The sequence below is a fragment of the Oncorhynchus tshawytscha genome, linkage group LG29 (genome assembly GCF_018296145.1).
Source record: "Oncorhynchus tshawytscha isolate Ot180627B linkage group LG29, Otsh_v2.0, whole genome shotgun sequence".
Taxonomy (NCBI): domain Eukaryota; kingdom Metazoa; phylum Chordata; class Actinopteri; order Salmoniformes; family Salmonidae; genus Oncorhynchus; species Oncorhynchus tshawytscha.
In genome coordinates, this window is record NC_056457.1 from 17,598,988 (window position 1) to 17,624,052 (window position 25,065).

At 44.0% G+C, this 25,065-nt stretch overlaps 1 protein-coding gene across 2 annotated transcripts in view; it reads left to right on the top strand.

The window, feature by feature from the left end:
• The window catches only part of kcnh2b (potassium voltage-gated channel, subfamily H (eag-related), member 2b), a 307,801-nt gene that overhangs the window by 267,759 nt on the left and 14,977 nt on the right, over positions 1 to 25,065 (top strand). For both annotated transcript variants that reach the window (XM_042308515.1, XM_042308516.1), the window contains 3 exons: positions 18,530 to 18,952; positions 19,948 to 20,338; positions 24,789 to 24,988. In XM_042308515.1, coding sequence (XP_042164449.1) covers positions 18,530 to 18,952; positions 19,948 to 20,338; positions 24,789 to 24,988 — 1,014 coding nt within the window. The remainder of the gene's footprint in view (positions 1 to 18,529; positions 18,953 to 19,947; positions 20,339 to 24,788; positions 24,989 to 25,065) is intronic.

Here is a 25,065-nt window from a genome sequence, read left to right on the forward strand (position 1 = left end):
GTATTGTTTAAAAAAAATTGTATTACTAGGTATTACTGCACTGTTGGAGCTAAAATCTGTGTACACAACCAATAAACGTTGATTTGATTTGAGTTTGATCAGCAGAATTAAATGGCAATGGCTTTAGCCCACTTAAATGTCAGGGTTTATTTACCAAATGCAGGGTTCAAATCATTTCGTTTTACTTTGCGTTTCGCCTAATAAAGGTGCCCTGAAATAGTGCCTTGGGGGATATCTCTTGATGTCTTTGAGGGTGCCCATGTTAGTATTCAAAACATATGGGGGTGCCCTGATTTGGGGCTCACAAAGCAACCATCAATTGGAATGAAGAACTCTGTTGTCTACTGCTGGAGCAGCCTTCTACTTCTAATGATCAAATCAATTCAGTCATTCAATCAATCAGTCAATGCATGATAGTGATAATAAAGGTATCAGTCAATGCATGATAGTGATAATGAGGAATCTCTCTGCCCATGATGTTTCACTCCACTGCAGTGGTGCCAGTGGTATTACCTGTCAACCCAGACTTTATATAGATCCTCCTTTAAGAACTGCTAATAGTGCTACTTTCAGAGGGACATCATGTTCACTTCATATTATATATGATATTACAGCATGTTAAATCACACACAGGTACAGCATGCATTATAGACCCTATGCATGTTAAATCACACCTAGGTACAGCATGTATTATGGACCCTACGCATATTAAATCACACACAGGTACAGCATGCATTATAGACCCTACGCATGTTAAATCACACCTAGGTACAGCATGCATTATGGACCCTACGCATATTAAATCACACACAGGTACAGCATGCATTATAGACCCTATGCATGTTAAATCACACCTAGGTACAGCATGCATTATGGACCCTACGCATATTAAATCACACACAGGTACAGCATGCATTATGGACCCTACGCATATTAAATCACACACAGGTAGTCTATCAGACAGAGGAGAGGACCCTACGCATATTAAATCACAAACAGGTAGTCTATCAGACAGAGGGGAGGACCCTACGCATATTAAATCACAAACAGGTACAGTCTATCAGACAGAGGGGAGGACCCTACACATATTAAATCACAAACAGGTACAGTCTATCAGACAGAGGGGAGGACCCACACATATTAAATCACAAACAGGTAGTCTATCAGACAGAGGGGAGGACCCTACGCATATTAAATCACAAACAGGTACAGTCTATCAGACAGAGGGGAGGACCCTACACATATTAAATCACAAACAGGTAGTCTATCAGACAGAGGAGAGGACCCTACGCATATTAAATCACAAACAGGTACAGTCTATCAGACAGAGGGGAGGACCCTACGCATATTAAATCACAAACAGGTAGTCTATCAGACAGAGGAGAGGACCCTACGCATATTAAATCACAAACAGGTACAGTCTATCAGACAGAGGGGAGGACCCTACGCATATTAAATCACAAACAGGTACAGTCTATCAGACAGAGGGGAGGACCCTACACATATTAAATCACAAACAGGCACAGTCTGCCATGCAGGGAAACACAGAAGGTTCTCATAAATGGCCGGTCATGTTGTACACTCTTAGAAAAAAGGTCTGTCCCCATAGGATCACCTTTTTTAGTTCCAGGTAGAACCCTTTTTGGATCTAGGTAGAACCCTTTTGGGTTCCATGTAGAACTCTCTGTGGAAAGGGTTTGACATGGAACCCAAAAAAAAGGGTTCTTCAAAGGGTTCTCCTATGGGGACAGCCGAAGAACCCTTTTAGGGTCTAGATAGCACCTTTTTTTAGAAGAGTGTAGTAGTGTTGTAAGAATGTGCTTAGATGGCGGCGAGAGCTGTGGGGTTAGACATTGTCATGACGTTTCCCTCTTTGGGTACAGCGATCACCATCCCCCGCTCTCTGCTTCTACAACCAGACTGCTGTGGTCAGAGTGAGCTCGTAAATTCCTAGGGAAGACCCTGCCTCATGGCCACACAGTATAGAGATAGAGTGAAGTTTCATAGAGAACAAAGGAATTTCTTCCACCTCACAGAACTTGAGGTCCGAACAACATTTACTTTCTATAAAAGATCGGTGAAGAATCCAGCTACAAGCTGGTCCATTTGTTACAACTTGGGGAAGCTCATGGGAGATGGTGCTGCTACATTACCATAACGCTGTTTATATAATAGCCTCAGATATGAGGTTTACATCTAATTGTTGTATAAGATGAATGAGTGAGTATGATACTGTTTGTAAAATTGTGTAATGTGATTTTGGACTGTTTAATGAAGGAAACTCCAACTCCCTTTTGAGTTGAACTAAATCAGAGGACCGCCCCTGAGCACAGTTAGGGTCAGGCATCCTGGGACAGCCCCTTTTCTGCAATTACGAATAAAACCCAACTTTGAGAAATTCTAGGTAGACCATGTTTTCTCTCAATCACAAGACGACAAAGGTTGCAGACCATTGCTGAATCTTTTAACCATACCACGTGGTTAAACTCTTAGACTATCGATAGCGACAGAATAAGAACAAGTCTTTAATTACTAGTCGGCATCTAGGAATTCGGAATCATTGAACGCGAAGAAAGACAACCGCCGAAACAGCCCTTCTATAACGAATGAATGAATGTCACTCTGAACAATCCACCCTAACCACGACAGAGAGAGAGAGAGAGAGAGAGGACGGAAACTCTCCAACAGAAACTAACTTTTCAACAGCGATCAAGACGACACACTGAGCGTAGATATATATATATTGATTGCAATTGCTCCCGAATGAGTGAGCCTTCATGTGCAAAGGATTAGCATTTCAATTGTTATAATTATCACTCTGTAGTGACTTCTCAGCTGACTCCCCCTTTTTTCCACCAAGCCGCGATGCCAGTTTAGCCAACTAGGGCACATTCCCTTATCATTTCTTTGTGTGCATTTCTGTGAATGACTTAGTTAGTAATAAATCAATGATTTAAGACAATTGATGTATGGATGACTCATAGTGAAGACTGGGTTCGTGCAGATAACCAACAATTTACGACGTTTGGAATGAGACTAACGTGAGATAAAGTAAATAATTCATTAATCAGAAGACTATGGATCAGATATGAAAATATCTGAAAGGTTATATTGGAAAATTATAACATTGTAATCTGAATATTTTCCTTGGTCCCCCGACTTCCTAGTTAATTACAGTTACACGATTAATCAGTTTGATCGCGTAATACTAATTACAGAGAATCTTTGATAAAAACTACAAGTCTTCAGTTTAATGATAGGAAAGGCACGACAACATGCTAGTGATGTAAACGGCCTGTCTTATACACTCTGACACCATTGGCTTTTTCTAACAGTGAGATTTGTTAGTATGCATCTAGATTTAGATTTCCTTTGGTAGCCTTCTATACTTGGTTTGGTACACTCACATGACATGATTTTTGTGACAGGACTTGTTTGTGTGTGTTGAGTCTGGTAGTGTCCACGTGACCCAGGACTTGAGGGAAGAGGAGGCCATTCCTATAACCGTACACAGAGATGGCAGTCCATCTATCATCGTGGTGACCTTACTGTGTGACGTACCACAGCGGTAAATTGGCCCATGCTGGTTGCTGATTTATACTTTTTTGCTGACTACTGTTATTTCTCATCCACATTTTTCACTGCAAGACGGACCAGGCAAAGCTAATGTCTTTTTAATGTGCACAGTTAATGTAAACCTGTGCCACACTCACACTCACACAGCCTGTAGGTATGTGTGTAGAGACCTGTCACTTCCCAGCTGCATGGGTGCCCTGCACATTGTCCTCCCACCCCCCACATCTGTCCATATAATCGTATTCATTAGGATCTTAAAGGAAAAACTGATTTTAGATCAGCACTCATAGTCTGAAATGCTTTGTGGATATAGGCCCAGGGCATATCTCCCATCACCCAGTGCACACACAAACACACACACATGCACACAAACACAGAGAGAGAGAGAGAGAGAGAGAGATAGAGAGAGAGAGAGAGACGTACACACACACATAAATGGACGCAGCCAAAGGGTGTCCACTCACTACACTCAGAGGCTAATTTAATTAGCTATCACTTTGATTGCTAATTAAAAACAAAGCAGTGAAGCTCAAAGGAGAGAGGCTGTTTGATCACTTCATTGGGGTTGCAATGAGGGTTTGTGCATCAGGGATGTTCTTGTTCTTGCTTTGGCCTTAAAACGCAAGTTCCCATATAGTTATCAAGGTCTGGCATCTCTATTCGGCAAGAATATGATATTGACGATGCAACAAGGAAGTGAAAAGCTGGATCGAAAGTTGAGGACGAACAGTTCTCTAATGTTGAGGATGACATCACAGTAGAAGACAGTAAGCAAAGTCTGTGGCCACTCTCCCAGGGTATTTTCTGGCTGTGGACTGGCCAGAAATCACTTCTATGTCTCCACACTCTACTCGCGCCAATTGAGGCGAAAGTAAACTAATCAATAAAGGACTATAAATACAGCATTCACCAGACCAAAAGCTCTCCACTATTCTCTCGGGGCTTTGGCAAATCTCTTCTTTGTCAGTTCTGATTGGGATTGTTTTGACGCCATGTTTTAGCATACCTGAGGTACCTTGCCAAATTAATTAGAATGTGAGAAATGGAATTGGCCCAAAACGCTACTTCAAATCAACACTTAAATAGATGGACTGGCATTTTAGGTATCCAAATCCTGCTGTTGCGCTCCTTGTAATCTTCACATTGTCTTCCTGGGAGACGGAATCAGAGGGTGGTGAAAGTACAGAGCCGTGCCGATAGGAAGTGACCTCAGAGGTGACATTACACTGCCTGTACCGCATCAATTCTCTGTTGCTTCTAACTTCCTGACCTTGTAGTCTCCATTGACAGACACACTGAATGCCAAATCCACCCCTAGCTCCTAGTGGTGCGCGGGTTAGCTGTTTGTTCATCCACACCCTCCCGTAATTGCTATTAACCCATCCGGAACCACCCGACTATATGTGATAAAGTGAAAATCGGAGGCCCGCACCTGGCCCTAACCCGCTAATGTAGAAAATGCATTATAGGCTATAGTCAGGGACGCAGGAACAATTTATTTTGCCTGATTTAAATGTTTCTGCTTATTTCCGACATTTTGGAAGGCTAATTAATGTCTGACATTTTGGTAGGCTATTTGTTAGTCAACTTGTCTAGAATTAGATTGCCTACAGTATATGCAGCTTCTCTTCTGTCATTATATGTTGCCCTAGAAGACTAAATTAACCTTTGCTCACCAGAATTATTTCATAAATCGATTGATTCATTAATTCTAATTGACATTGGTAAAGTTCTTTGTCATCTCTAATTCTTTCGTGGAACAAAGAGATGTTTAAGGACCGGGGATAAAAATGCAATAACTTTTAAAAAACGGTAAATCATTTCTGTGCAAAATGTCCAAATTACATCAGTTTGACCGGTTGTAAGGAAATGGAAAGCTGTGAAAACGACCCAACATGTTTTTATCAGCTTTTATGATGCTGATAAAGATCGCACCAGTGGTGGGAAAAGTACCCAATTGTCATTGAGTAAAAGAAAAAATACCTTTCAATTTGGGCTGAGATCACGCTAACGGGCTATACGGGCTATAAGCTAACGGGATCGATATGACAACAGCCAGTGAAAGTGCAGTGCGCTTTCAGAAATCCCATAATTAAAATTCCTCAAACATACAAGTATTTTACACCATTTTAAAGATACACTTCTTGTTAATCCCACCACAGTGTTCGATTTCAAAAAGGCTTTACAGCGAAAGGAAACTAAACAATTATGTTAGGTCAGAGCCAAGTCACAGAAAAACACAGCCATTTTTACAGCCAAAGAGAGGAGTCACAAAAATCAGAAATAGAGATAAATTAATCATTAACCTTTGATGATCTTCATCAGATGACACTCATAGGACTTCATGTTCCACAATACATGTATGTTTTGTTTGATAAAGTTCATATTTATATCCAAAAATCTCATTTTTCATTGGCGCATTACGTTCAGTAGTTCCAAAACATCCAGTGATTTTGCAGAGAGCCACATCAATTTACAGAAATACTCATAATAAACATTGATAAAAGATACAACTATTATGCATGGAATTTTTGCTACACTTCTCCTTAATGCAACCACTGTGTCAGATTTTTTAAAAACTTTACGGAAAAAGCAAGCACACCATGCTATAATCTGAGTACGGCGCTCAGAGACCAAAACAACTCAAACAGATATCCGCCATGTTGTGTAGTCAACAGAACTCATAAATAGCATTATAAATATTAACTTACCTTTGATGATCTTCATCAGAATGCACTCCCAGGAATCCCAGTTCCACAATAAATTTTTGTTTTGTTAGATAATGTCCATCATTTATGTCCAAATACCTCCTTTTTGTTCACGGGTTTAGCCCAGTAATCCAAATTCATGACGCGCGATCACTAGGAGCAGACGAAAAGTCAAAAAGTTCCGTTACAGTCCATAGAAACATGTCAAACAATGTATAGAATCAATCGTTAGGATGTCTTTAACATAAATCTTCAATAATTTTCCAACTAGAGAATTCCTTTGTCTTCAGAAATGCAATGGAACTCAAGCTAACTCTCACGTGAACGCACGTGGCCAGCTCGTGGCTCTCTGGCAGACCTCTGACTCATTCCCCTCTCATTCGCCCCCACTTCACAGTAGAAGCATCCAACAAGGTTCTAAAGACTGGTGACATCTAGTGGAAGCCTTAGGAAGTGTACTGTGACCAATATCCCACTGTGTATTCGATAGGCCAAGAGTTGAAAACCTTCAAACCTCAGATTTCCCACTTCCTGGTTGGATTTTTTTCTCAGGTTTTTGCCTGCCATATGAGTTCTGTTATACTCACAGACATCATTCAAAGTTTTAGAAACGTCAGAGTGTTTTCTAAATACTAATAATATGCATATATTAGCAACTGGGCCTGAGTGGTAGACAGTTTACTCTGGGCACCTTATTCATCCAATCTACTCAATACTGCCCCTAGCCCAAAGAAGACCATTTAAAATAAAATGACTCAAGTTAAAGTTAGTCACCCATTATAATTCTACTGGAGTAAAAGTGTTTGGTTTTAAATATACTTAAGTATAAAACGTAAACTATAAATCATTTCAAATTCATTTAAAAAAAAAATATGGATAGCCAGGGGCACACTTCAACACTCAGATATAATTTACAAACAAAGCATTTGTGTTTAGTGAGTCTACCAGATCAGAGGCAGTAGGGAAGTTCTATTGATAAGTGCGTGAATTATACAATTGTCCTGTCCTGCTAAGCATTTAAAATGTAACAAGTACTTTTGGGTGTCTATGTCTCGCTGTATAAAGATAGGAGACAAGCGCAGGAATACGTAATAGGGTTTTTTATTTTCTCCACCCAAACAAAAGAGCGAGGTGTAAACCTCTAAATAATACACGAGACCCGTAAAACAAATGCACAATAACACGTAGCATGGAAGCCGATACAACAGCACAGGTGCTCACAAGACCAACGGACATGGTAACAATAACCGACAAGGACAAAGGGGAACAGAGGGCACATATATACACATAGTAATCAGGGGGAATTGGAACCAGGTGTGCGTAATGAGACAAGACAGTCCGAGGTTAGTGGTAATGAATCCAGCACTGCACCAGCATGACACCGGCCTCGGAGACGACCACAGGGACGCAGTGCGGGTCGGTCAGGGCATGGACGGTGAAACTCCCTGGTCAGCGAAGCGTCCAGGATGTCCACCGCAGGAACCCAGCACCGCTTCTCTGGGCCGTACCCCTCCAAGTTGATGAGGTACTGGAGACGCCCCGCCTGATGCCTCGAATCCAGGACTTCACTGACCAAGTACGCCGAACCTCCCTCGATGTCCAGAGGAGGAGGCAGGGCGTCACTGGGTCCAGCCTCAGCAAGGGGACCAGGCACCACTGGCCTGAGGAGAGACACATGAAAAGTCAGGTTAATGCGGTAATCAGCAGGGAGTTTGCAAACGGTACTTTACCTCATTAATCCTCCCCAGGACTTTAAACGGCCCCACAAACCGCGGGCTCAGCTTCCGACAGGGCAGGCGGAGGGGCCGGTTCCGGGTGGAGAGCCAGACCCGGTCGCCTGGAGAGAAGACAGGCACCTCACTGTGGTGGTGGTTGGCCTTTTCCTTGTGCCGACGCATGGCCCGCTGGAGGTGAGTGTGCTCAGTGTTCCAGGTCTCCTCAGCGTGCTGAATCCACTCGTCCACCGCAGTGGCCTCGGTCTGGCTCGGATGCCAAGGTGCCAGGGCCAGCTGATACCCCAACACGCACTGGAAAGGAGTGAGGTTAGTGGAGGAGTGGTGGAGGGAATTCTGCTCGTACTCAGCCCAAGGTAGAAAATCCGCCCACTCCTCCAGCGGTCCTGACAGTAACACCGCAGGAACCTGCCCACTTCCAGATCCACCTGCCCATTAGCTTTGTTAATAAAGGCCTGGAAGACTGAAGGAGCATTAGACAGGCCAAAAGGCATTATGAGATACTCGTAATGGCCCGTGGGTGTGGAAAAGGCTGTTTTCCACGCCCACGGGGGGCACATATATACACATACTAATCAGGGGGAATGGAAAATAGGTGTGCGTAATGAGACAAGACAGTCTGGGATTGGTTGTAATGAATCCAGTTCAGTGAGGACTAGAAGGCCAGTGACGTAGACCTCCGGAGCTGGTGAACGGAATGAGCAGCACTACGGGGGATCCATGACAGTCAGGGAAAATGTAAGGAGTAGAAAGCACGTTATTTTCTTTAGGAATATGCTGAAAGAAAGAAATCACAGCCTATTTCTCCACTCCTGTTCCCGAGTTAAACTGTAGCCTGTATATGGTGTATCATTTTACTGCAAGAATCACTTCATTCTGCATGAGTTCATATTAAGGCTATGTGAGTGATTATAGACCTACTGTCAGTGTCCAGATTTGTGTTCCCATTTAACCCATCTGAACAGTAGGCTACAGTTCCCTTGACGTTCCATAGGGCAATTTGAAGTCCCGTTCTTGTGACTGTCGAATTTGTGTAGCACCTCACAATCATCACACATAACACTTCTATCACCCTCTTTTACTACTTCACCAAATCTTTCACGAACATGACTTTTCTGGCCCTCCCTTATTTTGATTTTCAACTCTCTATTTCACAGCTTTTCTCTTATTGAATTAAACTCCGGAATTGTCCCTTTTGCCTCCGTGGATCAACATAAATTTGTATTGCCTGTGCCCAAAAGCATTTGGCGATTGGCATGTAGGCTATTAGGAATGCGTACAGTTAGGCACTAAATCTGCCAGATAGCCTAAAATAAGGAAAGAACAACCTCAATGTAGCCTATAGATATAAATGACACAAGAATGATACATTTATGGATTTTTTAAGGTATTGTTTTCTCTTTGTTCAACCCACCTGCCCTTCATCCACACAATATTTAATGACCCTAAATATAACCCCGGGGACTGCGGGTTATGAGTCAGCCTGCGCATCACTACTCTAGCCCCAACTCCCAGGCTAACTCATAACCCACAGTCCCCGGGACAGCATTAAATGAGTGCCACCATGAATCCATATTCATCGGCTACACTACAATTCAAAGGGTCCTCAGAAGTTACAGTACATAAATGAAGGGTTCCACTTTGCTCTGCCTGCTGGTCCTGCTAGCCCTTTCCATGGCCAGACGGCCAGCCACTGAGAGCAGAGAAAGGAGCCAGAGCCATGGAAGTAGTGAATGCCATGCGGGAGCTAGGAAGATGACGGCAGAGCTGTTTGACCAGGGGAACATTGTCCTGGGTGAGAAGGCCCTTCCTGCTATGTTTAATGTTTCAATATGTTTGGCTTTTAGATCGAGGGGATGTGGTGTTATGAGCCCCTAAGCCTTGTGATGTTACACACACACAGACACAGACACACACATACTGTACACGTTCACACATGCAAAAAACATACACACACATGTACAAAGCATGCACACACAACGGCCCCCTGCTTTACAACCCCTAGCCAGCGCTCACACCATGAGGTAAGAGAAAAAAAACATATTGAGCCCTGACAGCGTGAAGTTGCTGGGTTTGCCAAGATGTCCGACTCTGGGCCTGTTTTGTTTCATCGTGAGGTAGAGGACTTTTTCTTTTAGCTCTAAGAAGTTGTCAATGCCTTCATTTATGGACAGTCTTTTTTTATAGACACGTCTCTGCTCTGTCCCTTTTGACCCTTTTCTTGGACATCACCTTAATTCAAGTTGACATGTTCCATCAATATTTTGACCTTGAATTCCTTTCAGCAATTCTGTAATAGCATTAGTTGTTCCGTACCTCAAGGCTTGATCCGGTCATCGATTTTATGTCTCAATATCAGAGCTATTAGGAGGAAACTGTTTCATATTTTAGGGTTGCTTTAATCCAAGGATGTCTGAAAGAGACACTTGAGTACTTTGAACTTTTCACATGGTTTGTTGTAGACAGTATCTGAAATCCTTTCCTGCCTGTCTTTTATCATAGCTACTGACAACTGCAGATACGTTGCAACAAAGTTATGTTTCAAAGTGTTGTTGTCAGTGGCTTAGTGCTATTTTTATAGGTGGGCGGAGTTATTATTTGTTGTTGTAAATGAGGTCATCATTTCCTCAATCAAATTTAATACCGACAGATGTACTATTGAATATCATTATATATAATATGCATAAAATGCATCCTCCAATTGCAACGTCTGCCTATGCCGACACATATTGTCTCAAGAACATTTTCTATTTTTAATACCATCAATCACCAAGTTAGGCATACCTCATTTAAAAATAGGCCATCACTGTCAATAGTGAATGACAATTATTCATGTTTTACTGGTGAGAATGCATCTGCATGCCAATCATTTGATCTCAATCAGTTTAATGCGAATAGAATATGCATGTAGATCTTCTTGAATGACTGTTTGGTGAGTGAATTACAGCAGATGCTGTTAAACTATTAGCCTTTCTTGTATTTTGTTTCAATCAAAGCATATATCCTGACTAGCGGCTCTGTTTAGTCGTGGCGCATGAGAAAGAAGAGTGACTATTCAGCTTCAGCTAACCATCAGGTGTTTCTGGTGTTTTTTGATGTAACAACGTTACAGGTCTATTATGCTATGCTATTCTATTCAGTTCTATTATGTAAAATACTAATTCATCGTCATGTGATCTTGCAAGACATTCATTCAGCTTTAATCTAACTTTACTAAACGTGCATCACTGTGATCATATGCCATTTGTAATAATAATAATAATAAGGGATGAATAGGAATTTTAGACGTAGGCGACATGTTGATGAGTGTTATTTTAAACGATTGGAGCACCCTTCATGTTTCTGAAAGCAAACCGCCAGGATCACACACTGATGCTAAAGAAGTGGAACCAGCTGGTGGTGCTGAAGGACACCTGAAAGATAGCTCTACCATTCGGCTAGTCCAGGAACAAACAATCATTTGCAGTATAGCCTGATAAGCCTACGACTATGTGGTATATAGCTATTTGTAGGCCTAATGTATATACAAATAGGCTACATGTCGCTTAATATCATTGCACTGATTGCGAGGAGAGCTTTATTGTGGGTAGATATTTCATTGTATTGTGTAGCTTATACACTGTATCATAAATAAACGTTGATTTGATTAGCTTGAACACATGGTTAAAATACACCCTACTACAGAAAATAATTCAACAGAGAGGTGAAGTATCAATTCATAGAATTTATTGACATAGATTAAAGATGCTATATAATCAATTGACCAAGTAGTGAACATAAATCATTACTATGTAAAATGGCACGAATTGTGTTTAAAAACAGACATAGAATCAACAACAAAAAAATCTGATTTTATTTCTCTCGTGAGCCCAAATACAACATTCAATTCTTACTTACAAGCCCTTAACCAACAATGCAGTTTTACGAAAAATAAGAGAAAATATTGACTAAATAAACAAAAATTAAAGAGTAACAATAAAATAACAATAACAAGGCTATATACAGGGGGTAACGGTACCGAGTTAATGTGCGGGGGTACATGTTAGTTGAGGTAATTGAGGTACAGTAGGTATGTACATGTAGGTCGGGGTAAAGTGACTATGCATAGATAATAAACCGAGAGTAGCAGCAGCGTGAATAATAGGGGGGGTGTCAATGCAAATAGTCCGGGTAGCCATTTCAATAGCTATTCAGCAGTCTTATGGCTTGGGGGTAGAAGCTGTTAAGAAAACTTTTGGGCCTAGACATGGAGCTTCGCTACCGGTTTGCCCTGCGGTAGCAGAGGGAACATTCTATGACTAGGGTGGCTGGAGTCTTAGGCAATGTTTTGGGCCTTCCTCTGACACCATCTGGTATAGAGGTCCTGGATGGCAGGAAGCTTGGCCCCAGTGATGTACTGGGCCATACGCACTACCCTCTGTAGTGCCTTGTGGTCGGAGTCCAAGCAGTTGCCATACCAGGTTGTGATGCAACCAGTCAGGATGCTCTCGATGTGTGTAGCTGTAGAGCTTTTGTTGTGGTGTATTCATGCATCTCAATAAACTGTAACCTAAATGCATTTTTACTTGGCCCAAATCACATACCCTGACATATCAAGCTAGAACGGGCCCTGCGTCTCAACCAATAGCCAATATAAGCTAAATATCCCAAGCAGCAGCTTCCAGCGAGGGACAGGCTCCTTGGGCTTCGTGGTGGCCGCTGGTTTGGGTTTCCTCGGGAAGAACAGTGTCGCCGTAACCATGTGGTCACATATCGTTCTAGGTTCCACTGCGCAAAAGTAGAGAGGGGGTCCGTGGAGTGTTATGAACATCAAGGCAAACACATGGTGATCTATTGTTCTGATTGGTCAAAGTGGTAAGCCTCCAGGGCACACACAAAGCCTACATGTCTTCATCATTCTCACCGCAGCCAGAGAGAAGAAGAAACCACTATCTACCTACCTCTAAGCTGCTACATTTATTTGGTTTGTCATTCCACCGTTTTTCATGGAATATTGGTGGCAATTTAAATATGATTTATTTATTTATCAGAATAGATTTTCCGGAAATAGTTTTACCAGCTCCGTGTATTGTCAAATTGAAAAAGATGAAGAAGCAGCTCTCCCCTGTGTCCCTGCAGCACCAAAACCCTGGTTGTTGGCCTCAAATGTAGCTTTTGTGATATCTGTGAAATGTAGAAAGCTGTTTGGTTTCACACACATCAATAAAAATAACCCAATAAGTCCTTTGGGAGGGGAGGCTCACTGGAGAAGGGTGCGGCACTGAACTGTATGTGTGTGTGCCGTCATGCGTACGTCTGACAGACACGTCATAGTGATTATGTTTTTCTAACAGGCTAAATATAGACAGTAATGTACAATTCATTACTCATCACTTCAGTTGGAGGTGCAACTGTTGATAAAAACACTGTTTTGCCTCCTACAGCTACCTCACCTGCTTCTATTCTTCCCTGTATACAGATACAATGTGTTTGCACCGTGCAGGATACACACTACACACAAACACTACTCACCACTTTGGGACTCACTTTAACTCTCACTGTTTAAATCTTACTCTGGGAGCTAATAGCTCTCCACCCTTCTCCTCACCCCCTATACCTCATGCCTGCTCTCTACCCCTTCTCTCCACCCCTTCTCTCCACCCCTGCTCTCCACCCCTGCTCTCTACCCCTTCTCTCCACCCCTGCTCTCTACCCCTTCTCTCCACCCCTGCTCCTCACCCCTTCTCTCCACCCCTGCTCTCTACCCCTTCTCTCCACCCCTGCTCTCTACCCCTTCTCTCCACCCCTGCTCTCTACCCCTTCTCTCCACCCCTGCTCTCTACCCCTTCTCTCCACCCCTGCTCTCTACCCCTTCTCTCCACCCCTGCTCTCTACCCCTTCTCTCCACCCCTGCTCTCTACCCCTTCTCTCCACCCCTGCTCTCTACCCCTTCTCTCCACCCCTGCTCTCTACCCCTTCTCTCCACCCCTGCTCTCTACCCCTTCTCTCCACCCCTGCTCTCTACCCCTTCTCTCCACCCCTGCTCTCTACGCCTTCTCTCCACCCCTGCTCTCACCCCTTCTCTCCACCCCTGCTCTCTACCCCTTCTCTCCACCCCTGCTCTCTATGCCTTCTCTCCTCCCCTGCTCTCAATCGCTTCTCTCCACCCCTGCTCCTCACCCCTGTACATCACCCCCTATACCTCACTCCAGCTCTCCACCCATCTCACTCATACTCTCTCATACTCACCCCTACTCCTCGCCTCTATTCAGCCTCACCCCAGTTTCTCACCCTTGTTCAACCTCATGCCTCACTGAGTCATTGACTTACCAAGGCTAAGAGCGGATGATTTCATTGCTTCCGTCTGACCTCTCTTCATGACCCTGCAGTATATACTGGGTTTGTTTTTTTGTTGCTGTTTTATATATAGACCAAATGCTCTCACTAATCAGCCTACAGCTAAAAGTCTTCCCAATTTTTCAATTTAACTTGAAGGCTCACTGAAGCAGCCATGCTTACTTTAGCCCCAAACCTCTAATATGCTTATGAAGATCACCAGGAAGATGTGCGTTAGAGTTAATATGGCCAAACTAATGTAGATGAACCGTTGATTCTAAAGGGTACTGTATCTTATCACTCTCTTGTCGGGGCTACCTGGTTTTGAACTCCTTTACCTCACGTGGTAGCCTGGTCCCAGATCCGTTTGTGCTTTTGTCTACTCAATTGTCAAAACATGCTAAACATGACATATTGAATTCCATAAGGAGTTGGCAAGAGAGCAGAAGCAAGCTGGCACCCAGGCTAGTCATGTGGTAGACTGGCACCCAGGCTAGTCATGTGGTAGACTGGCACCCAGGCTAGTCATGTGGTAGACTGGCACCCAGGCTAGTCATGTGGTAAACTGGCACCCAGGCTAGTGATGTGGTAAACTGGCACCCAGGCTAGTCATGTGGTAAACTGGCACCCAGGCTAGTCATGTGGTAAACTGGCACCCAGGCTAGTGATGTGGTAAACTGGCACCCAGGCTAGTCATGTGGTAAACTGGCACCCAGGCTAGTCATGTGGTAGACTGGCACCCAGGCTAGTTGTGTGGTAGACTGGCACCCAGGCTAGTCATGTGGTAAACTGGCACCCAGGCTAGTCATGTGGTAAACTGGCACCCAGGCTACTCATGTGGTAAACTGGCACCCAGGCTAGTCATGTGGTAAACTGGCACCCAGGCTAGTCATGTGGTAAACTGGCACCAGGCAGGCTAGGTCATGTGGTAAACTGGCACCCAGGCTAGTCATGTGGTAAACTGGCACCCAGGCTAGTCATGTGGTAAACTGGCACCCAGGCTAGTGATGTGGTAAACTGGCACCCAGGCTAGTCATGTGGTAGACTGGCACCCAGGCTAGTCGTGTGGTAGACTGGCACCCAGGCTAGTCGTGTGGTAGACTGGCACCCAGGCTAGTCGTGTGGTAGACTGGCACCCAGGCTAGTCGTGTGGTAGACTGGCACCCAGGCTAGTCATGTGGTAAACTGGCACCCAGGCTAGTCATGTGGTAAACTGGCACCCAGGCTAGTGATGTGGTTGTCCTTTTGAGTAAGTCTTCCAATGTCTGCTTCCACCCCCAGAAATGATGGACATTTGCTACAAGCAAAGTTGCATAAAGTCGCTTTGGCGTGTGTTTCACTGCACCCATGACATCAACAATACCATCTGCCTTTGTATTAGTCAGTGGGAGGCATGATGGAAACCCCTAGTGCCTGTCAAGCTCAGAAACATTTGACCTGACATGACTCAGCTCCATAGAGAAGGGCCAACACACTGTGAATTATAGGCCTCACACACACACACACACACACACACACACACACCTCTGCATGATGCACTACCTGCAGTCTAGCACGGCACCTGCCTTCCTAACACAATCACTGAACACTGTTTGGCTGAGCACCTGCCGTACGTGCCCATGGACCCCCAAAGGCGACCTGCCAGTGAATCAGAGCCTCCCCCTGAACGACCCCAGCCCGCCTGTCTGTCTGTCTGACATGCTCAGCTGGAAATATCGCCCCTGTCTCAGTGAGAGGAGCATTCTGGGTACAGGTGCCACACTGATTCAACCTGAGGGCAAGACAACATGGTGTGATATAGATGGCAGATCCAAAATGTTGTTATTGCGGAATGAGATCACACTGTATTTTTACAGGCTTTTGCAGGTGATGCATCTACAAAGGTAATCATGTGTTATGTCTTTCTCAGATACGTCAAAGCCCTCAACACAATTCACATCTTCCTGGGTATTAACTGGTACATGGTGGAGATTTTTCAACGAATCCCAAAGAAACAACGTCAGTTAAATAAAGGACTGTAACTAACCAATGTGTCCTTAGTATTTTGTATGATGGTCCATACATAGTCAAAGTGCTGATACTGCACCACATTAGCAAGAGGGTTCCCCATCTCTAGTTCTGATGTTATGGTGATAGGGCCATGCTCTGCTGGGTACTTCTACGACAATGACAACAACAAGAATGGGAACGGCTTGCCATAAGAGCCATCAGCTGTACTGGATTAGTAAGAACACAGATTACACTGAGTATTTGGGGTGTGGAGGGAGAGAAATAAGGAAAGGGGAAGGGTGGGGAAAAGAGAGAGGGCCGCAGCCGTCGGACAGCTGCACCTGTGACCTCAGCCGTTCTATTCGGGTGGACTGGAGCTCACACAGCCCCCTGTTTACCCAGCTCTCTCTGTTCTCCTCAGGCCTCGTCACACTGCTACACCCAGAGAGAGAAAAGGTCTCTCTCTCTCTGACCAAATCTAATATTAATTTCTGCCTTTTTATTAGCCTGTTGCTAAGCCCTGGAGAGCTCAGTCACTTACAGCGTCTAGAAAGTTCTCCTCCCATACCCTCACACACTGCCTGTCACTCTATGTCAGTGGTGACTCATGACACAGAGCTTACAGTCAACAAACCCAATTGGTTGTGGCATTCACAGAAGCTACTCACAGTCCAGCCCCACAACCCTAAGAACTTAGTCATAGGAATTTGTCTTAGATTGCCTGCCTTTTTTTTTAACAACAGTGCTTTGAATATACAGAACGTAGCAAGGGCCCAAAAGTCTCACAGTGTTGTCTCTGGAAGCCCGCCTGCTCTATATTTCAGGAATAACCACAAATATTCTCTGCATTCATTTTCTACTTCTTGTTATCCCCTTTCAATGAAGCAAGATAATCAAGTGGGTGTCGAAATTGTGCAATTCTTCATATTTGCATTGATACCCGTGCTAATATTACAACCTGATTTGTGTAGCCGGTTTAAAATGTGATTTGTGTAGCCGGTTTAAAATGTGATTTGTGTAGCCAGTTTAAAATGTGATTTGTGTGTGCGTGTGTGTGTGAGAACCTCTGGGCGAGTGACATGAGACACTGTCAAAGCTGCTTGTGTGTTTTCAGCTAGCTACAAGTGTATTCTGTTGCAATATGCTTGTACAGATGGTTAGAGAACGTCTGTCAATCTGTCCTCTCCCAGGGATGTGTGTGTTCAAGGCAGGGAGGCTGTTCTACTTAACCTGGGAAATGGGAGGTCAGACCCACCAGTGCAGACAAGAAGCAGTAAAGCTCTCAGCTACAGTTGGCTCCCTTAAAAATGGTTTACCTTGGGATTTTGGAATGTTTGGTAAAGCTTCATTTTACTGCCCTGTTTCAGCTGAATGCACTATACCTACATAGTAGCTAAGATGGTACGTGACATAGTATATAACAAGTGTAACAGAAATGGTATGATTCTATTCACAGCATCATGCCCTTGTTATGATATAGCCTAGCAGTGTTATTGAGACAGTGTCTGCCTGTTAGATGTTGGGTCGTGAGTGGGAGATGTACTGAGTTACGTCTGTGTTCCATTATTACTAATCAGTTCAACACACCATCCTGGCTGCGTGATTCACTACTGTTTAATTCTGGGCGACCAGGAGAAATAACCCTCTTGTTGTGATTAGTTTCATTTTTCATTGCTGCTGACTGGAGTTGGAATACATTACTGAAACAAATCCAATCCACTGGAACTGCATGCTCTGGCTATGAATCTGACTGTTAATGTGCATGTGTGTGAGTGTTCATGTGCGTGCATGCGGGTTTGAGCGTTTGTTTGTTCCGTTCTGCTTCAGGGATTACTTTAGGAGAGTCCTTCCTATCACAACAGCTTCCTTCAGCCTCACTGGACACTGAACATTGCTCTAATTGTGAAACGTTGTTGTTTCCCCTCCAAAAGAATGAAGCACATGCGGTCCAAGGAACTCCTGTCTATTCCATGCTACCTTATACAGAGTCACAGATGCGTTATGAGGCGATATTGTGAGGTTTTGGGGAAACATTCATATTGTCCTTCCCTGGCCACTTCTTTCTTTCCTTCCTTCTTTCCTTTTTTTCTTTTCTTTTTTTTTCTTTTTTGTTCTTCTTTTGTTTGTTTCTTTCTTTCTTTCTTTCTATCATATTGACCCAACTTCTTGATCAGAAAGTCTTACCCCTCCCCCTCTCTCTCCCACCAGGTGCTGTCGCTGGGTGCTGACGTCCTGCCAGAGTACAAGCTCCAGGCCCCTCGCATCCACAAGTGGACCGTCCTCCACTACAGCCCCTTCAAGGCGGTGTGGGACTGGCTCATCCTGCTGCTGGTCATCTACACGGCTATCTTGACCCCCTACTCCGCCGCCTTCCTCCTCAACGACCACGAGGAGGCAGCTATGGTGAACTGTGGCTACTCGTGCTCGCCGCTCAACGTGGTCGACCTCATCGTGGACATCATGTTCATCGTGGACATCGTCATTAACTTCAGGACGACGTACGTCAACACTAACGACGAGGTGGTCAGCGCTCCACTGAGGATCGCGGTCCATTACTTCAAGGGCTGGTTCCTCATCGACATGGTGGCAGCCATTCCCTTCGACCTGCTCATCTACCGCAGCGGAGAGGAGGTGAGGAAGTGGGAGGAGGGAAGGGCGTTGTGGGTAAAGGAGTTTTGTGAGGACTACTGTGTGTTGGAATGCATCTTGGGTTATGAGGATTGTCAGATGTTATGATGACCTACTTAAGGCCTACATTGTACTTTTGACTCGATGCCTAAAGAACTGTGGTTGAGTCTTGAATTGAAAGGTTTGATTCCGTATTGAAGGGTGGTTAGATCCGGTATAGTGCTCTATAGAAAATCAATCAGGACCAATGAAAACTATTTGCATTGAGCTTTTGGGACCTCCAAGGTCAAATCTCCCTTTGAGTCCATCATTTATGGACCTCCAATTAACTAAAAGTAAGGGATATCCCCTCGAAGGCTGTGGAGCAGAAAAACAACTGTGAAAGGTTGTACTTTCAACCTTCTTGCCAATGTTTAATTAATTGAACCTGAAGTGGCCAGTGAGCCAAGGAAGTGGACATTTTCCCCAGAAGAGGACTAAAATGTCTTGCAAAGTGAGAAACTAGGCTTTCTGCCGCGTAGGGAAGTAATCAAGTCCTTATTTATTTGGTGTATTGACACGGTGGGGGCTCCTTAAGACAAGTGTGATTTGTGGGAACTGAACTGAACCCACTAACAGCACAGTATATAATAGAGAGGATTTAACTGCTGCTGAGGGTTTGTGATTGGTTACAAGTCTGGGGCAGAGGATGATTTGCACATTCTGTACATTTCAGTAAGGTTGTTTATCCTAAATGGACAATAAAGCTTTAAAACTTTGAACTGACTTCCTAAATCAGGGGTGGCCAACCTTATCTGCAGAAGGCCCAGACTTTTGACTTTTGTTCCAGTCAAGCAGTCACACACCTGATTCAACCAGTCAACTAATAACAGCCTTCAATCAAGACATAGATGAGATGAATCAGCTGTGTTAAAGCTTGGCTGGAGCAAAAGCCTGCAACACGGGCCCTGACAAGGTAAGATCGGACACTAAACAAACCATTTCTCCTCTCCTGCCAGACGACTACTCTGATAGGCCTGCTGAAGACAGCCCGACTCTTGCGGCTGGTGCGCGTGGCGAGGAAGCTGGACCGCTACTCGGAGTATGGCGCCGCCGTCCTCTTCCTGCTCATGTGTACATTCGCCCTTATCGCCCACTGGCTGGCGTGCATCTGGTACGCCATCGGCAGCGTGGAGCGCAACGGCAGCATTGGCTGGCTCCACACGCTGGGCGAGTCTTTGGGGAAACACTACAACGAGACGGTGCAGGGCTCGGGCCCTTCCATAAAGGACAAGTACGTCACAGCCCTCTACTTCACCTTCTCCAGTCTGACCAGTGTGGGCTTTGGCAACGTCTCCCCCAACACCAACTCTGAGAAGATCTTCTCCATCTGCGTCATGCTTATCGGATGTAAGTACGGGGGGGGGGTTACTGTGATTTGATTGGTTAGTAATGTGGTGGCTCCGCCTCTGCTCAAATGTAATTGTTCCTTGTTTTGTTGCAGTGTTTGCTATCTTGGTAGCTGCGAACACTTTGAATGAACATTTGGGATAAAAACAGGTTTAGTGTTAGGGTCAAGATTACGGTTTTATGTCTAAAAAGGATCATGTGGATGTGGCCTATAAAGAAGGACTGTTTTACATTTCTGCCTCACCAAGCAAATCCCGCAGCGTTGGGAGTACAGAGATGATTCTGTCACGTTACAATATTAAGTGGATGATGATAATTACTATGCAGTCGTGAGTCTGACAGTGTTAACACAAGGTCAAAATGTTTTCTGGTAAAATATGCAATTAAGTATTTTGTCTAATGAAACTGGATTTAATCAAGCCATTTATCATTTCATGTCTTAATATATTAGCTAAATATTCCCTAGTAAGACATCAGCTAATATCTTTTTAATATAAATACACTTATCAAAATATCTTCCTCTCCATGAAACAATTTCCCTCATCGTGTTTGCCTGCAGACACACATCATGTGGAGCAGGAAGAAAGCTATAACGATAATGACCAGATTTCTTTACAGATCTCTACAGAGTTAACACCCATATGGAGATGATTGTTCATCACTCACACCTTGATGTTTCAGCCATCCATATACAGTACAATTAAAGGTTTAGACACACCTTCTCATTTCAGGTTCTTTCTTTCTTTATACTATTTTGTAGAATAATAGCGAAGGCGTCAAAACTATGAAATAACACATATGGAATCATGTAGTAACCAAAAAAGTGTTAAACAAATCCAAATATATTTTATTATTGACATTCTTCAAAGTAGCCACCCTTTGCCTTGATGACAGCTTTGCACAATCTTGGCAAAAAAAAAAAAAATGTTTTTGCTTTGTCATTATGGGGTATTGTGTGTAGATTAATGATAAACAAGAAAATATTTAATCCATTTTGGGTTAAATATTAGCCTATCACTTGTGAATTATATCTTATCACTTGTGAATGATGCCCGGCTTGAGAAACAATGCCTTTTTTTGTGACTTTTTCAAATCATAGTCGCACACCTCATGTAGCCTTGCCCATAGGCCTAAATGTTTGAATAGGTTTGTATCACAACTAGTGGCCAAATAACTTCTTCAAATGAAGCACATTAATCTGCTTTACAAGGGGTGTAGAGCCTAACAAGCATACATAAGCAACGCGTGAGTTTCAAGTTAGCAGGAAGATACTTTTGTTACCATAAAAATGTACCTTTATAATAAAAGCATTACATGCATAATTGCATTGATGGTCACTTTTGATAATGGTGTTTTCTGCTAATGGAACATTTGCGCTTATAGCCTACTACCATGTGCACATTGCTGTGCTTATAATTTGAAGAAATAGCCTAATAGTTTATCAACATTTTAGTCTCAATGTTCTGATCTGTTGCGTCAGCCACATTGTGTAAAAAATTTTTTTTAATGCTAGTGGTTGTATTCATTTGGGATCTATCACATCCCACAACTGTCCCAGACTACGTTTAGAATATTTATTTCAAATCAAATCAAATCAAATTTTATTTGTCACATACACATGGTTAGCAGATGTTAATGCGAGCGTAGCAAAATGCTTGTGCTTCTAGTTCCGACAATGCAGTAATAACCAACAAGTAATCTAACTAACAATTCCAAAACTACTGTCTTATACACAGTGTAAGGGGATAAAGAATATGTACATAAGGATATATGAATGAGTGATGGTACAGAGCAGCATAGGCAAGATACAGTAGCTGATATCGAGTACAGTATATACATATGAGATGAGTATGTAAACAAAGTGGCATAGTTAAAGTGGCTAGTGATACATGTATTACATAAGGATGCAGTCGATGATATAGAGTACAGTATATACGTATGCATATGAGATGAATAATGTAGGGTATGTAAACATTATATAAGGTAGCATTGTTTAAAGTGGCTAGTTATATATTTACATCATTTCCCATCAATTCCCATTATTAAAGTGGCTGGAGTTGAGTCAGTGTCAGTGTCAGTGTGTTGGCAGCAGCCACTCAATGTTAGTGGTGGCTGTTTAACAGTCTGATGGCCTTGAGATAGAAGCTGTTTTTCAGTCTCTCGGTCCCAGCTTTGATGTACCTGTACTGACCTCGCCTTCTGGATGATAGTGGGGTGAACAGGCAGTGGCTCGGGTGGTTGATGTCCTTGATGATCTTTATGGCCTTCCTGTAACATCGGGTGGTGTAGGTGTCCTGGAGGGCAGGTAGTTTGCCCCCGGTGATGCGTTGTGCAGACCTCACTACCCTCTGGAGAGCCTTACGGTTGAGGGCGGAGCAGTTGCCGTACCAGGCGGTGATACAGCCCGCCAGGATGCTCTCGATTGTGCATCTGTAGAAGTTTGTGAGTGCTTTTGGTGACAAGCCGAATTTCTTCAGCCTCCTGAGGTTGAAGAGGCGCTGCTGCGCCTTCTTCACGATGCTGTCTGTGTGAGTGGACCAATTCAGTTTGTCTGTGATGTGTATGCCGAGGAACTTAAAACTTGCTACCCTCTCCACTACTGTTCCATCGATGTGGATAGGGGGGTGTTCCCTCTGCTGTTTCCTGAAGTCCACAATCATCTCCTTAGTTTTCTTGACGTTGAGTGTGAGGTTATTTTCCTGACACCACACTCCGAGGGCCCTCACCTCCTCCCTGTAGGCCGTCTCGTCGTTGTTGGTAATCAAGCCTACCACTGTTGTGTCGTCCGCAAACTTGATGATTGAGTTGGAGGCGTGCATGGCCACGCAGTCGTGGGTGAACAGGGAGTACAGGAGAGGGCTCAGAACGCACCCTTGTGGGGCCCCAGTGTTGAGGATCAGCGGGGAGGAGATGTTGTTGCCTACCCTCACCACCTGGGGGCGGCCCGTCAGGAAGTCCAGTACCCAGTTGCACAGGGCGGGGTCGAGACCCAGCTTGATGACGAGCTTGGAGGGTACTATGGTGTTGAATGCCGAGCTGTAGTCGATGAACAGCATTCTCACATAGGTATTCCTCTTGTCCAGATGGGTTAGGGCAGTGTGCAGTGTGGTTGAGATTGCATCGTCTGTGGACCTATTTGGGCGGTAAGCAAATTGGAGTGGGTCTAGGGTGTCAGGTAGGGTGGAGGTGATATGGTCCTTGACTAGTCTCTCAAAGCACTTCATGATGACGGATGTGAGTGCTACGGGGCGGTAGTCGTTTAGCTCAGTTACCTTAGCTTTCTTGGGAACAGGAACAATGGTGGCCCTCTTGAAGCATGTGGGAACAGCAGACTGGTATAGGGATTGATTGAATATGTCCGTAAACACACCGGCCAGCTGGTCTGCGCATGCTCTGAGGGCGCGGCTTTCTCGCACAGAATCGACTTTTGTACTATGGGGGATAGCATATTGTCATAGGCTAGTGCTTTTAGTCTTCGTTCGGTCTACTCATCTTGTTGGCTGTCGAAAAGTAAATGTGGACAGTTCTTCCAATATCTTCAATATGCACCTTGGAATTGGATAAGGACACACACAGATGTGTCCCCGATGTATCTGTCTTCACTTGTAGCCTGTGAGAAAGACCCGATCACGTGATGGAGCGTGCAGCACTCAAGGAGAAGGGCACAACGGCCACTGGCTACAAAATGCATGGATTTGACTTTTTGGGAAATCTATGTTTTCTATTTCTTTGTTGTTTTTGGAGGGTTCCCAATCAGAGGCAGCTATTCTCTGATTGGGGATCTATATTTGATTTTTCCGTTTGGGTTTGGTGGGGTGTTATTATCTGTTTAGTGTCTGTGCCTGATGGTATTGCTCGCTTTCGTTTTTTTGGATTTGTTATTTTTGTTTGAGTGTTTCTTGAAAATAAATATCATGAACACTTTCCACACTGCGCTTTGGTCCACTCTTCCTTCCACCGACGAGAGCCGTTACACATTTGGCATAACCAGATGAGGACCTAACATAAGGACAACTCAAGAGTATGCTATTCTGTTCTGAAATAGACTACATTTTCTTCATATCATGTTTCTTTCTAAAATAAATGGAATGGATTTATTGTGAAGGTATAGGCTATATGACATGGATTTATTAGACTTTTTAAAATGTAGATGTTTCCTATAGGTCAGCATTAGTAGCTTGTGTGGAAGCCAGGAGATGCTAAATGTGTTTATGTTAATTAACAGTCAATTAGCGTGAGACCGACACTTATTTGCTTGACAATCACCGGCTGATGAAATTTCGCGACCGCCACAGTCCTAGACATGAAGGGCCATGGCACATACAGTCACACACATCTGAGATACCATAACATTGATCGTTACTCAACTCACAGTGCCCAAGGTGTCGTAGACAGCAGTAGTATTCTATTCACAAAATCCTAACTCTCTTCTCTCCTCTCAAACCTACAGCTCTGATGTACGCCAGCATCTTTGGGAACGTGTCGGCCATCATCCAGAGGTTGTACTCGGGTACAGCGAGGTACCACACCCAGATGCTGCGGGTCCGAGAGTTCATCCGCTTCCACCAGATCCCAAACCCACTGAGGCAGCGGCTGGAGGAGTACTTCCAACACGCCTGGTCCTACACTAACGGCATCGACATGAATGCTGTGAGTGATATACATACACACACACACAAAAGACAGACACACACACACACACCACACACACACACACACCACACACA